The sequence below is a fragment of the Artibeus jamaicensis genome, unplaced genomic scaffold (assembly GCF_021234435.1).
Source record: "Artibeus jamaicensis isolate MK-2021 breed Jamaican fruit bat unplaced genomic scaffold, CSHL_Jam_final scaffold_537, whole genome shotgun sequence".
Taxonomy (NCBI): domain Eukaryota; kingdom Metazoa; phylum Chordata; class Mammalia; order Chiroptera; family Phyllostomidae; genus Artibeus; species Artibeus jamaicensis.
Genome location: NW_026522047.1, coordinates 12813343 through 12828278, shown reverse-complemented (window position 1 = coordinate 12828278; position 14936 = coordinate 12813343). Strand labels below are relative to the sequence as shown.

General features: G+C 40.0%; 1 protein-coding gene across 4 annotated transcripts in view; it reads left to right on the top strand.

The window, feature by feature from the left end:
- The window catches only part of SLC7A11 (solute carrier family 7 member 11), a 75428-nt gene extending 65410 nt beyond the window's left edge, over positions 1 to 10018 (top strand). For 2 of the 4 annotated variants that reach the window (XM_053658706.1, XM_037126168.2), the window contains exon 12: positions 2861 to 10018. Coding sequence is in view for 2 of the 4 variants with exons in the window: in XM_037126168.2 (XP_036982063.1) it covers positions 2861 to 2928 (68 nt within the window). In the remaining 2 variants the exon portion in view is untranslated. Of the gene's footprint in view, positions 1 to 701; positions 778 to 2860 lie in introns of those variants that run through there. The other 2 variants (XM_053658707.1, XM_053658705.1) reach the window with 1 other exon arrangement.
- Positions 10019 to 14936: the final 4918 nt, after the last annotated feature.

Sequence of the window (14936 nt, the reverse complement as noted above, 5' to 3'; positions counted from 1 at the left end):
GGGAACCCTGGTACCTTTCACCGTGTCTGTGCCACTTGGAGTGCAGACTGCAGATGAGTCTAGTCCGTGAACTGCATGGTAACAGTACCATCCATTGAGTCGTAACATGCGTAAGGTGACATCTCACTGTGGTTTTGTTTTGCATTTTTCTGATGGTTAGTGATGTCGAACTACTGTTTATATATATGTTGGCCATTTGTTTGTCTTCTTTGGAAAGTGCCTATTTAGGATTTTTACCCTTTTTTTTTTTACATTGGATTATTTTGTTTTTCTTCTATTGAGTTACCCAAATTCTTCATATACAGGGTCTGGCAGAAGTAAGGCTTGTTTCAGTGTGGTTGGTAGAGTACGTGAATGTCTCACACGAGATGGACAGCAATTTGACCATTTCACCTAAAATGTCATGTGGCGTGTTTGAGTGTGACATTGTTATGTTACTGAATTACATGCTTATGATTTTGTAATACAAAAGGGTCGTTATTTGTGCCAAACCCTGTATTTTAGATATATGCTTTGCTAACATTTTTTCCTATTATGTATGTTGTCTTTTCAACTTACTGTTTTCTTTGCTGTGCAGAAGCTGTTTGGTTTAATGTAGTCACGTTTGCTTTAATTTTTATTGCTTGTGCTTTGTTGACTAAATCAAGAAACCATCACCTAGACCGATGTCGAGGATCATTTTTTTCTGTGTTTTCTTTTAGAAGTGTTGTGGTTGCAGGTCTTACATTTAAATCTTTGCTCCATTTCAAGTTAATTTATGTGGGCGGTGTAAGGTAGGGCTCCAGTTTCTTTCTTTTGCATGTAGGTATCCTGTTTTCTGTCCTTTCCCTATTGTGTGCTTTTGGTGTCCTTGTCAAAAAGAAGTTAATTAGCTATATATGGGGGTTATGTGTCAGTTCTCTTTTGTTCTACTAATCTATATGCCTATTTTTGTACCATACTGTTTTGTTTGCTATCGTTTTGTAACATAGCTCGAAATGAGGAATTGTGATGCTTCCACCTTTGTTCTTACTCAGTGTAACTTTGGTTATTCGGAGTCTTTTGTGGTTCCAAACAAATTTTATGATGGTTTTTCTATGTATTTTAGAAATGCCATTGGGATTGTGAGTAGGGTTACACTGGATCATATGGACATTTTCATAATACTAATGCGCCCAACCTTGGAACATGAGATATCTTTCTTATTCTATTCTTATGTAAGATGTCATCAGTGAACAGATGATTTTACTTCTTTCTTTCTGATATGGATGCCTTTTATTTCTTTTTCTGCCTAATTGCTCTGGCTAGGACTTCCAGTACTATGATGAGTCAGCCTTACATTTCTGAGATAAATCTCACTCAGTCATGGTGAATGATCCTTTAATGTGTTCTTGAATTTGGTTTGCTAATATTTTGCTGAGAATTGTTGCATCTATACTCATCAAAGATATTGGTCTGTACTTTTCCTTTCTTGTAGTGTCTTTGTCTGACTGGTTTCAGGGCAATGTTGCCTTGTAAAATGAGTTTGGGAGTGTTCCCGCTTCTTTACGTTCTTTGAACACTTTGAGATGTGTTGCTGTTTTTTCTTTGTGTTTGGTACAATTCACCACTGAAACCATCTGCTCCTGGGTTTTTCTGGTATTTTGATGGGTCTACGTCTTGAACCACCTGGGGAGTGAGGCTTGCGGTAGTGGCAGTGCCCCTGGCAATGGTGGGAACTGAGGCCCAGGGGCAGGGTTTGGGGCAGCAAGAGCCATCTCAGCAAAGACAGTTCAGAGTCTTGGCCAAGGGTGGGGCAAGGGGAGGGCTGGGCGGCAGCAGCATAGCCCAGTAGTGGCAGCCCAAGTGTGACTATGGACCCAGGGGGCAGGGCTCCGGAGCAGGGGGGCTGCCCACGTCCTGGTGGGAAAAGCGTGTCCTGGGGCTGAGCTGGGCAAAGAGCAGTGGCATCTCAGATCTCTCGCATGGTAAGGTGCCGTGGCACTGAGCACCCGTGAGTGGGACATAGCATCCGCCAGGGGCCCAAGGGCAGCTCTCTCCTCAGCAACAGATCAAGCATCTGGGAATAGATTCAGAGTGAGTGGGCCTCCAGGCTGCTCATTTGGGGGGATCAGCCTGCTGAAGCCCGGGGAGCCCTCCCCAGCAAGAGCTGCGGCTGTCCTCAGTGGTGAGGCTCCTGCTGGGGACCGTCCTCAGGTCTGCTGGGGGGCAGGGCGACGTGGGCAAAATGCTCTCTTAGCTGTGTGGCCATCCTTGCGGTTTGAGCTCTGCCAGGTTTTTGCTGCTTTTTTGTTGTCTAGAGCTTTTCCGGAGCTATTTTCTTCAGTTTGTCGCTTTTCCTTCTTTTTGTTTTTTAACTGGGTGATGAGCGTTAGGACCTCTTAGCCCTTGATCTTGCTGAAGTCAATTCCTGAGGCGAATGAGGTCCTGGGAGATGAGCAGTTTTGCTCGATAATCTACAAGTTTGAGACTGGAAATTTTATTCTGATTCTTCTCCTGATTTTGCTGAGGAATTAATTATAATCTCATAGGTGAAAAAACAAAGCAATTTTAAACTGAATATGAAATGTTTTTGAACATTTATTTATATCCTGATTCTATTCTCTCAAAATATTTCGGCTACCCAATTCGTAGTAAAATTCTTATTTAATATAAAATATTAACATAGTCTTGCTGAGAAAGTCATCATGGGAAGTTATAGAAGTGACACATTAATTGAGCATGATAGGATTCCAATGAAGTAAATAATTCTTGAACATGCTCTATGAACTAGCAATTGTGCACTTTCAGTATTCAACCCAAAATAATTCACAATTTTCTGTTTTCTATGCATTTCTGATTTTTTTGCATTTTTTAATTTTTCTTCATTATTTCTTTGTAGGCAGAATAACCAGAACATTACAAATAATACTGGAAGTTGTACCAGAAGAAGCTTGTCATAAATTATGAATTAATGCATTTGAAATCTTGGTAATCTATCCTTGGCCGTGTTTCTTCTGCCCAAGGGCTGAAACAAAATATGGACGTTCATTTTATGAAAACCCAGAGGATTGCAACTTGGGTGATGGACTAAAGGAATCAGTTATTTCTATTCATATCTTTAAGCATATTCAAAGTGGTTCCCAAGAAATGTAGTTTTAACTCCATGTAGTTATAGAAAGCTGATATGCAACTGCACCGTGAGTTCCCATGATCCTCGAGTCCCGATACCTGCCTGTTGAGGTAAGGGGAAAAGACTGTGGACTGGCCAATTACTTCAGTGGTCTTTCTCTGTAACATGTCACGGTGAAGAACCTTCAAAAACAAAGACTGGGATGTTTTCTGTATTTATGAGTTTTGTAAAAACAACTTTCACATTGTTGAGATGACCATACTGTGAAAAGTATTTTCTGTTAATCTTGAGAAAGAAAAAAAAAAGCATACATCATTATTATGAACAGAGGAAAGAAAGAAATTTCTTTTATGTGGCATTGCATTGCTTCCCTGCAGCTGCCAACTTTAGGTATCACTCCCCTTTTAAGGGGTGATTCTCAGAGCATTTTGAACAAAGGACAGAGGGGATACGCCTACTTTTTAATGAATACTTTGAAGAAAAGCTTCTAGGAGCTGTTGCTTATGGGACAAATCCAGGAATTATGTTTAAGTAAAAACACTTGAGAATTTATTATGTCAGGATGTTTTTTTCACTTGTCATCGGGAAGCTCTGAGGTTGGGTTACGTGTTATTTCTATAGCAGCCCGTTTGATCAGGAAGGGATGTGAGCCCTCTCTTACAGCAAAGCAACAAGCAGTTTGGTAAGCTCCACCGTCGGTTTGATGAATAATTTACCCTGATAAATGCATCTAAATACGTGCATTTTCAAGTCTTCAAGTTACAATATCAACACAAGACAGAAATCACCAAGAAAGAAAGTACCCAAATGTTATGCCCAACCCTATACTCGGGTGTCTGCAGTGACAGGTATTCTGAACAGTTTTTTTAATTTCATAGTTATTTTTACATGGTGATGGATTTTGACAGGTTGTACATTTCCTTTATACATTCTATATTCTGTTAAAATACCTCTTTGGATAAAACTGTCCAGATCCATTAGGAAAAGACGTATATTTACATAAAAATTGAGGAAGAAATGTCACTGCTCAATAAGATTCACAACCGATGTTTCTAAAAATTTTCCACCTCTCTATCTAGGCTTTGTCATTAATTTCCTCACCATAATTATCATTCTACTCACAGAAGAGATAACTGATAAAAAATTCACTGAAAGAAGTAGAAATTGTGTACGCATGTGTATATCCAGACGGGTGTTACGCTAGGCTCAGAAAATATTGTGCAGTTTTCTACTGAGAGTAGTATCACGATGCAATTTGTTGCCTATTATTTACACACGACTAAAAATAAGTACTTCATCATAACCAGAGTGTGTTTCATCTTTTAATTTTTTTGTCCATTTGAAAATAAGGATTTTAGAAAGAATTACACCGATTAAAATCATCAAGAGAAGATTTAGAGTTTACAGACAGTTGGCCAAAGTAGTAATGATAATTCATAATTTGAAGCAATTCCAAATTTCAATTTTTGTTCTTGATAACATTTACTATAATCTAAGATTGACATCTTTTAGCCAGACCTAGTGTTTGGGTCTTCAAGCAAATTCATAAAAGGTTTTCTTTTTTCTTTTACCAGAAGGTTTCAAAATTCGACCTGTGGTCTCTATCTCCCATGTCTGTTTGTCCATCTGCCTTCCCACCATGTTGTTGCTGGAGGCAAAAAGTAAATTTCCTTCACATTCCTATTTTTTAATCCAAACCAGAAAAGTCCTCTTGAATTATTTTTTGTGTGTGTGTAAGGATTAAAAAAAGTAAAGTCACGTGGAGAGGTTTGTGTGGTGCTGGGTGATTCCTGAGGTTGATGTGCTGATACCCACAGAGGGCTCCGCATTTTATTTATTAGCTTATTTTGGGTACTGGCTTCTCTTTCAATATATCATTGTACAGGCTAAGTAGAATACATATTTATTATTTTTCCCATCATTATCAAAATGATTTTTCATTATTGAAGTTCTAATACTACTGTAATACCATTTAACCAAACAAAATCAGTCAGTAAGTTTTTAAGAAAGTGATGAATATTAAGTTACACTTTATTTTGGGGGTGCATCATGATAAGACGCAGGGTTTCTGTCGTCAGAGAGTCAGTGTTTGTCATTGTTACTCAGGATGGCATCGTGTAGAAATGCCCACCGACTCCGGGCCACACACGCGTGTTAGGCGTGTGCACGCACACGTGTGCTGTCCTACCACCGGATTCCTGCCAACGCTGCTGGTGCAGACTTAGGGCAGGTGGTCAGGGTGCGTGAGAGGTGCGCGCCAGCATATCTGACACTAAAGTAACGATGTCGAAGCAAATTTCCAGACTGTCTTATGTGTCTGGTAAGATATTTTCCGCTATTGCTATTTGACACTAACAGAAGTTTAACGTGAGTATAGTTACATCACTCAACAGAATTCTTTTCCAATGGTTATCAGTCTTCAGGAAACTTTAATTTATCTGTTTTTACATTTATTTGGAGATAAATGGAATGATAACTAAGAAAGGGGACATCTTTGACCTATAGTTGACCTACTTATGATTAGGTAGGTTATGAAAGGATGGAAAGCCAAAGATCAGAGTAGCAGGAAATGAAACTAGTGTGTGTTTGGAGGTAATGATATTTTGGGTGTCATTTGTTACGCAGTGTAGTCGGAGAGATAGTGAAAGTTAATTGCCTGCTGCGCCAGGGTGGCTATCTGAACAAGCTCATGAAACCAAGACTTTGGTGCCTCTCACCTGGGGGCGTGCCCCGTCCAAGGTCTTGGACCTGATTTCGCATTAGGGATTTTGTGTTAGTTTTCGTGAAGAAAGTCAGCAAAATTATATATACTTCTGGCCCTATGTAATCAAATACCACTTTGATTGAAGTAAAACATTTCCATTACTTTTGCTGTTAGAAATAAGCTTGGGGTATATTTGTGTGTGTGTGTGTATATATACACACACATACAGTATATAGACAGTCCAGCACAAATAATACCTCCTTTCTATGAGCTGGTAATTTATATGAAATCTTTTATTAGAGAGTCATAAGTTTGTCATTCTGTAACATAACAATACCACACTCAAGCACTCCCTATGACATTTTAGATGAAATGGTCAAATTGCTGTCCATCTCGTGCGAGACACTCACCTACCCTCCCAACCTCATCAATGGCATTACTTTTGCTGAACTCTGTATTTTTTATTTTTATTGATTTAAGAGGGGGTGAGAGAAAGAGAAAAGGAGGGAGGGAGGGAGAGTGGAGAGAGAGAAAATGGTTTGTCGTCCACTCACTTATGCATTCCTTGGTTGCTTCTTGTATGTACCCCGATCAGGGATCCAACCAGCAGCTACCTTGGTGTATCAGTACGACTCTCTGACCAACTGAGCTACCCAACCAAGGCCAAAATATATTTTTAAATAAAGTTGTGAATTAATTGAATTATTTATATATGTGGCTTTTTAATAATATACATTAAGTAGTATGTAAGGAGAAAGTTTCACCTTTGACATTTTTTTGTTAGTTCTGAGTGATAGAAAAACAATACATAGGATTCTAATTGTAGTTCTTTTTTTAGGTTGGAAAGAAATGTAGAGAGATTTGGGATTTGAGAGCAGATGAAATTTAATTTTACTTAATTGTAATCTTGCTTCATTTTACCCCATGATATGCCGTGTGTTGATGCAGATGATGTTTACAGAGTTACATTTGACTTTTCTGACGGAAGTCAGAATTAAAGCCTGTCATTATTTAACTGCCTACAAACTCCTGGTGGCTATTAACTAGGGTAGAGAATGAGTCATTTTGACTGCTTTTGTTTACATTATTAATGTACAGGTAAAATAATTATTGCCCATAAATGTTTTTAGGATAATTCCTCTTGAATGGCATTTTTAATCTTTCTCAATATAACACCTAAAAGTGTGACCTCTAGGTGGTATTCTTACTGTACTTAAGAGATATTTTAACAGTCACTTTTAAGAAATAACCCTTTCTTCTTTTTGTTGTATTTTTCATAGTGGTTTGTGTGAAAAGAGAAATGCTCAGTCTAGTTTCAGGTTTGATACACATACACAAAGGCATAACACGTGGCCTCCCAGAGAGCGTGCCAGCTTTCCACGTGTGGCGAGGTACTGTTCTCTACATCCTCCAAGGGTATTAACGTGATCTCTTTGAGCCATTTCTCTGACTTTTGGAATGAATCAGTGATGCCCTTGGTACTAATTGTTGGCATTATGTCTTCAAGATAGGAGTGAATTTACACAGTTACCGATATTCTCAGAGCGAAATTACCACTTAGGTTTACCTCCTTGGTAGCCCGCCCCCTGCCCCTCTCTGGTACCAGAGCCTTTAAATATCCTTGGGGGATGGTAATGGTCCCCAGATAGTTGTCTGTTACATGAGTGTTTTTCAGCTGAGTAGACCAAGGACACGTGTAAAACATCAGTAACCGCCTCAATGGTTTTGTAGGTGACCATCCTCTCAAGAAACCGTGGAGCACTAGGCATGTGAGCACCGTACAAAAATAGATGCACTGGTTTGAAAGTGAACATACTCCCCCCCCCCCCTCAACATATACACTACTGATTTTTTTTAAAAGTAAGACTTTCCAGTGATTTAATTTATTGGTTCAAGACTTGCTCGCTGAATCCTTATGACCTCTCATTGCCACCTCTACAGGCCACTCTGAAAGCTAGAGGAAAAATAAAAACTAATGCAGTTATCTCTTTTGCAGCAGTGATTATTTTGAGCACCTTGTGTGACAGGGTATTTTGCATAGTATCTTGTGTAAGTGGGTCTTTGGATGTTACAGCTGTACCGGTTGGGTTGTGAAGTTAGACCTCACTTACTCCTGTCCAGGCTCCAGCGCATGCTCTCTGGCGCATGCTCAGAAGCTCATTCATCTCATAGTGGGAAGCAATGCAGTGTGGTTCCCTGGGTCCAGGTTAGAACTGTCTGATTTCAGAGGATTTCTTAGCTCTTTTTCCCTAGCATTTCTCCTTCATTTCAAATTTCCATTTACGGACCAATGTAATATGAAAAATATTATATTTAAGTAGAAAAATAGTTTGGAGAAATAAAATAGATTGTTTCAAATGAATGTATGCTTATAGAGAATTGGCCTACATCAAACTACTGTGTATATTCATAATTTTAGACACTACCACATAGCACTTTTTAATTGCTCTGGAAGCAAAGAACAATACATTTAGTAATGTTTATCACACAAACCACAAGAATCCTCCCAAAATTTTAAGTAGTCTGGGATTATTTTGATCCTTTCCTTGGAGAAACATTTATAATAACCTAATAGTTTACCTTTGTGAATGTTATTACTACTGCTATGACTCTGGAACTAAAGTATTAATACTTAACATTTTGAAAACTGGGGTCTTCTTTTTACATTACTCATGTTTAGAGAATTGCATATCTCCTTTTGGGCTATTTGGGGCCAATGCCTGTGTTCAAAATGGCTGGTTATTTTGAAGACAGGTATTGCCCCCCCCCCCCATCTCTCTGTCTTCCTAAACTGGTTGCAGCGCACTAGTGATGAGTTTACAGTGGTACCTCCCAACTGTTTTGAGAATTGCAAACATAAACATCCTGTGTGGTAAGAGTGCATTGCTTCGTGCCTTGAAATAGAGTGTCTCTAGGCCAAACCGGGGAACAGACATGTGGCTGTGTTTCCCTGATGTTAAATGCTGGCTCCCTATGGCTTTGTAGTCAGCTCAAGTCAGAGAAAGGCAAGCCATGCGGCCGCCTGGACTGAATGCTGGGAAAACTTAATTTGTCCTAGTTTTCTGATAAAGGTTTGACTCAAGATTTCACAGAGCTAGGTTTTTGCTTATTGTAGAGTGGATTAGGTGGTAGTGGTGCACTGGTAGACATGGTTTTTAGTTACTGACTCAGAATTCATCTCATGATGAATCTTTTATGTTTTTTTATAGTAAGTATATCTGCATTTACTTTATGAAAATGGGTTTAGTGAGCTTTGTGTTAAAAGTTTGACTCGGTCACCATAACTTCTTTTTCAGTTATCAAGGGGTAGAACAATTTGTATGTGTGTTGATATGTTCATATTAACATCTCATTAGGTACTGTAGATGAATGTATTTAAATGCCTTTTATAGTCTGTGTCAAGCATCCATAGTTTGCTCCCATGGAATCATTTCAGCCCAGTGGGAAAGCGGTGGTCGGGTCCCTCGGGGGATTGTGCTGGCAGTTGTCTCTTTGATCTGTGCTTAAATGGTAATTTATGGGCCAGGTATACTTCTTAATGTGGATCTGGAATGCCTCTGTTACGACTCTGTACCATTCCCCTAACTGGGGGGCTTGGGCAGGGAAATGCTGGATTTGGCCTGGTGATCTCAGATATGGCAACGGAGAAGTCCAGCTGAGGAGGAGTGAGCCTCAGTTTCCTGAACGGTCCTCATCTGTGGTGGGTTTCTTCACCTTGGCATTGTGATGGTGAAACATGGTAAAGGGGATCGTGCACATTTTATACAAATTTTACACGTCTTGTATAGGTAAATTCTTAAAAAGCAAAACTCCTTTCCTGCACCTACATCCCAGTCAAATTGGGAATACAAAGATATGTAACAGTGAGAATATAAAGGGTGCAGAGGGACTTTCATTTGTGGATTGTGTTGCATTTCTTAGGGTTCACTGGCATCGATGCCTGTACCAGCATGTGTCGTGTGAAATAAAATGGATTTTTCTGCAGCTTAATGATTTCCTTCTGGGGAGAGTTCTGGTGCAGAAATCACGCTGCCAGATGGTGTTTATGGGCTATTTGTGTAAGTGGTAAGATACTATGAAATAAGTGTGATTTCATCTGGTGGAAACTCTCAATGCATATGTTTTTTGTATGGAATACATTTTGGTGCAATATGATGTCACTCAGTTTTGCATTGAATTTAATTTCATTGTGTTAATGTGTATGTATACTTGTCATGCTTCTAGTTGCTTCAGTTTTGTTTGCATATATATTTTTGTACATATTTTTACTTGAAAATATTTGAAATGGAAATTAAATAAACATTTGATAGTTTACATAATAAAAGTAATGTTCTGGTGTTTTTTTTTTTAAGTGCAGACAATTCCTTTTTCGTTAAGTTGAAGGTGTGGGATCTTACATTGATTCTGTGAATTTGTTGGTGTCTCCCATTTAGCTGCAATTTCCTGTACTAAAAACTTAAAGGGGTGGCAGATTCAGTAAACAATGTGGGAATTCTTCTTCCTCCTGGCCTGTATCCATCTGTCCTCTGGTCCAGAATATTTAGCAACTTCTTCCTTGTTTTCCCTTGTCTTAATTCAGTCTTCTGATTTCTTGCCTCTTGACAGAAGTCTCATGTCTTGTCTCTCTCTGTCTTCACATGTTTCCCAAGAATGTTCTTTCTAAAACAAAAATGCTCTAGTAATCACTAAGGGTTTCACATTTTTTTCCCCAGGGTAGATAAAAACCAAACTGTTCCATCTAACACACAGGGCTTTCCATAATCCATCACCTTTCTTTTTCCAACTACAAATGACCACTTCTATATTTTCTGTGGCCACATTGAGTGTCTCTTTTGGTAGTTTAATAAAGAAAAGGTGCCATTATTTCATTTGACCCACTGCAAGTTCTTACAAGGATTATATTTTCCTCCCTCATTTCCTATCTCCTGCTCCCCACATAGGAAACTCAAACTCACTTGAGACTAAATTCAAGAAAGTTTCCCCAAGCTGGTTCAGAACCTGACTCCTAAACACCTTCATTATCTGGAGCACACCGTTTTATGTATCTGTTGGCCATTAGTATAACTTTCTGAAAAATGTCTTTTCAGGTCCTCTGCCCATTGTCAAGATAAGTTTCTAATGGATTTTTTATTCTATTGCGTTATATGTGTTCTTTATATGTTTTACATATTAACCCCTTGTCAGATATGTGGTTTGTAAATATTTTCTCCTATTCCACAGGTTGCCTTTTCATTTTGTTGATTGTTTCTTTTAATATGCAGAAGCTTTTCAGCTTAATGTTGTTCACTTGTCTATTTTTTCCTTTTGTTGCTTTGGCTTTTAGTGTCCTCTGCAAAATATCATTGCCGAGACCGAGGTCAAGGAGATTTTTCTCCGTTTTCTTCTAGAAGTGATATTGTTTCAAATTTTACATTTACGTCTTTAATCTTTATGAAATTATTTTTGGTGAGTTGTGTAAGATAGGGGTTCAAGTTCATCCTTTGCATATGGATGTCCAGTTTTCCCATCACCACTTACTGAAGACTATTCTTTTCCCCCCCATGAGCATTCTAGATTCCTTTGTCAAGTACTAGTGGACTGTACATTTATTTCTGTGTGCCTTTGTTCCTGGGCACTAGATTCTATCCCACTGATCTGTGCGTCTCAGGCCAGTACCATCCTGCTTGATTGCTAGAGTTTCTAATGCAGCGTGAAATCAGGAAGTGCAATGCCTGCAACCTTGTTCTTCTTTCTCAACAGTGCTTTGGCTCTTTGGGATATTTTATGGTTCCATAAATTTTAGGATTTTTTTCTCTATTTCTGTGAAAAATATGGAAATTTTAATATGTATTGCATTGAATCTATAGATCACTAGGAATTGTATGGATATTTTAATGATGTTAATTCTTCTGATCCATGAACATGAGAAGAATTTCCATTTATTTGTATCTTCTTCAGTTTCTTTTATCATTGTCTTATAGTTTGAAGTGTGTAGATCTTTCACCTCATTTAAATTTATTCCTAAGTCCTTCATTGTTTTTGATGCTACTGTGAATAGGTTGTTTTCTTGATTTCTTTTTTCAGATAGTTTGTTGTTAGTGTCCAGAAACACAATAGATTTTTGTATGTTGATTGTGTATTTTGCAACTTTACTGAATTCATTTAATAGATCTAGTAGTTTTTTAGTAGAGTATTTAGAGTTTACTAAATATATGGTCATGTCACCTGCAAACAAAGATAATTTTGCTTCTTTCCTGATTTGGATTCCTTTTAATTCTCTTTCTTGCCTAATTGCTCTGGCTAATATTTCTAGCCCTGTGTTGAATAGGAGTGGTGAGAGTGGGCATCCTTGATTATTCCTGATCTTAGAGGAAAAGCTGTCAAACATCTTTATTATGTTGAGGTATATCCCTTTTATACCCAATTTTGAGTGTTTATAATCTGTTATAAAAGGATGTTCTATTTTGTCAGATGCTTTCTCTGCACCTGTTGATAAGATCACATGATTTTTTATGATTCACTCTATTAATGTACTCTATCATAATCATTGATTTGCATATATTGTCCCATCTTCGCATCCCAGGAATAAGTCCCACTTAGTTGTTGTGTTTAATGCTTTGAATATGCTGCTGAATTTGAGTTGCTAGTGTTTTGTTGAGAATTTATGAATCTAGGTTTACCAGGCCGAGCTCCCCAGCCAGATGGTATCACTGGCTGGACTTGGTTCAGTCTGGGCAGGCAGCTGGCTGGGCTGCACTCTTGGGCCAGTTCTCTGGCCGTCATCCTGGTGGGGTGGAGCTGCCCACTGCACTCTGCACTTGGGTGTGGCTGGAGGCTGTGCTGCACAGTTAGGTGGCTTTGCTGTCCACGCTCCCTGGATGGGTGGGGCCACAGGCTATGCTCCGTGACTGGGCAAGTTGGCTAGCAGGGCTCTCTGCCTGAGGCCACTTGCTATGCTCAGCAGTTGAGAACTACAGTAGGCTTGGGCTCCAAGAGTGCCTGAGGTTGCTTTTTGGGCTGCCGTGCAGACGGGTGGATATTATGCTCCACAGCTGGGCAGGGCTGTGGGATGGGCTCCACAGATGCTCAAGTCCTCTGGCCAGGCTCGCTGATCAGGCGGGGATGGAGGCCGTGTCCAGCAGTTGAGTGGAGCTGCCAACTTGGTTCGCTATCAATCTGGGTGGGGTCGTCGAGTGGGGTTTGTCACTGGGACCCACTGGGACCCAAAGTGAGCAGAACTGCTGACCAAGCTCCCTGGTCAGACAGGGCCACTGATTTGGGTCTGCAGTTGGGCAGAGCTGTTGTCTGGATCTGGGGTCAGGCCACATTGCCAACAGGAGCACCGTCTGCCGAGACCTACACCCCTGTTACTCTGAGGGTTACCCCTGTTACCCTCCCTGCCACCGACTCCCCTAGGGACCCCCATGAGGCAGTACCTAAGTGTGTTTCCTGGGGAGCTTCCTGGAATATGGGGAAGCTGCGTGTCTACCTGTGGCTCTCCTCTATCCACTGGAGAAACTGTAGCGGGGGAGCCCCTGGCATTTCTCTGCCTGAAGGATAGGGAGATGAGGTCAAAGTGGAACCTTTCCTTTACCCTGTGAATGCAGTTTTTCTTGAGTTCTGGATTCCAAGGTGGGTGCTTTAGCCTCACCCCCAGGTTCTCGGGTCTTCACAGAAATGTCTTGCCTCTGAGTCGTTGCCTGTTGCTCTTTCTCGGAGGGAAACTGAAGTCAGGAACCATAGGTTTTGCCATGTTGCTCTGATACAGTTCTTACACCCAGGTTTCCTTTACCTGATGCTCCATCACCAGGTGTTTCTCTGTGCACTTTTAGTGACATATTGATTTCCTTAAAAGAATAATTTGATATCATCCAGGTGTGCCTAATGATAAGAAAAGGTTAATGTGGAAAGTCTATGATTATTAGTTAAACACTTTCTCAAATTAAAGCTCTCAGGTTTCAGCGAGAGAATATTGAATCAAAGGACTGAAAGGGCAGAAGAAATTGAACAATGGTTCAATTTTGTAATAGATGTTATTTATCATTTTTATTAAACTTTGTATTAGCCACGTGCTTTGCACTGACTCAGATACTTCTCACCATTGTCTGTGAATAAGACAGATGACAAGTCTCGCTTCCATTTTTAGATTAAGAGAATGAGCCCAAAATAGCTAAGGTGGCTTGCTTAGAGTAACAGAGAAAGTCAAAGAGGTCAGGTTAGAAATTCTGGTGATCAAATCACTCCTAAATTTCAGACTATTTAGTTTAACCATCTCTTAGGTGAAGACAATTCCTTTTTTATTTACAAGTCAATCAGTCATTAAATATTTACTTTGTCTCTACGGCACAATTAACACTGGATGCTATGGTATAGGAAGCACGCCCTGATTCCTCAGCTCCAGGAAATCACAGGGAAACAAAGAAGAATAATAAGCCACAGGACACACCAATTAATACAGGGTGTGCTTAGCTGGGAAACGGTGTGGCGCAACTGGAAATGCATGAAACGATGAAAGCACTGGGCTTCGCACTAGACCTTAAGCATTTGGAGGAGATGATTGGGAGGGTAGAAGGTGATGCTGGATGTGTGTGAGGTTTACAATTTGAGAAAAGGCGTGTATGCAAAGCAGACCATGATTTCGGTTCATAAGAGTTAAGTGTGAGGAGAGCCAAGGATAACAAATAGAGAAATATTGACTGTATCATGTCTGCTTATGGCATGGCCTTTAAATCCAGAGAATGAGTTTGATCTGGAGTCAGGAGCCCCTGGAAACCTGTTTGAAGGAAATACTGTCCATGGTCAAAGCTGCAACTGAGGGAGTTATGTCAGCTCTGCTAGAGAGGAACAACTGATGAGGGGAAACTTGGGGTCAGCCAAATCTAGCTGCGGAGCTTACAGGACAAGTAGATGTGAAGTCTAGACTAGGAGTAGAGCTACAAGAGCAAATGAATGAGAAATTCTGGCGAAAACTCCAACGGCTCCTTGTGCCGAACGTACTGCAGAGGAAGAGGAGGCAAAGGCGAATGAGCTGCTGAATGAAGGAGCATGTGACTGAGACAGGCGCATTTGGTGGTGAGCTTCTGATACTCTTTTATGAGGAGGTTGAAGCACCTTTTCATGGATGAAGTCTCGAGTCCAAGGGTGTGAAAAATTCCACCCGGA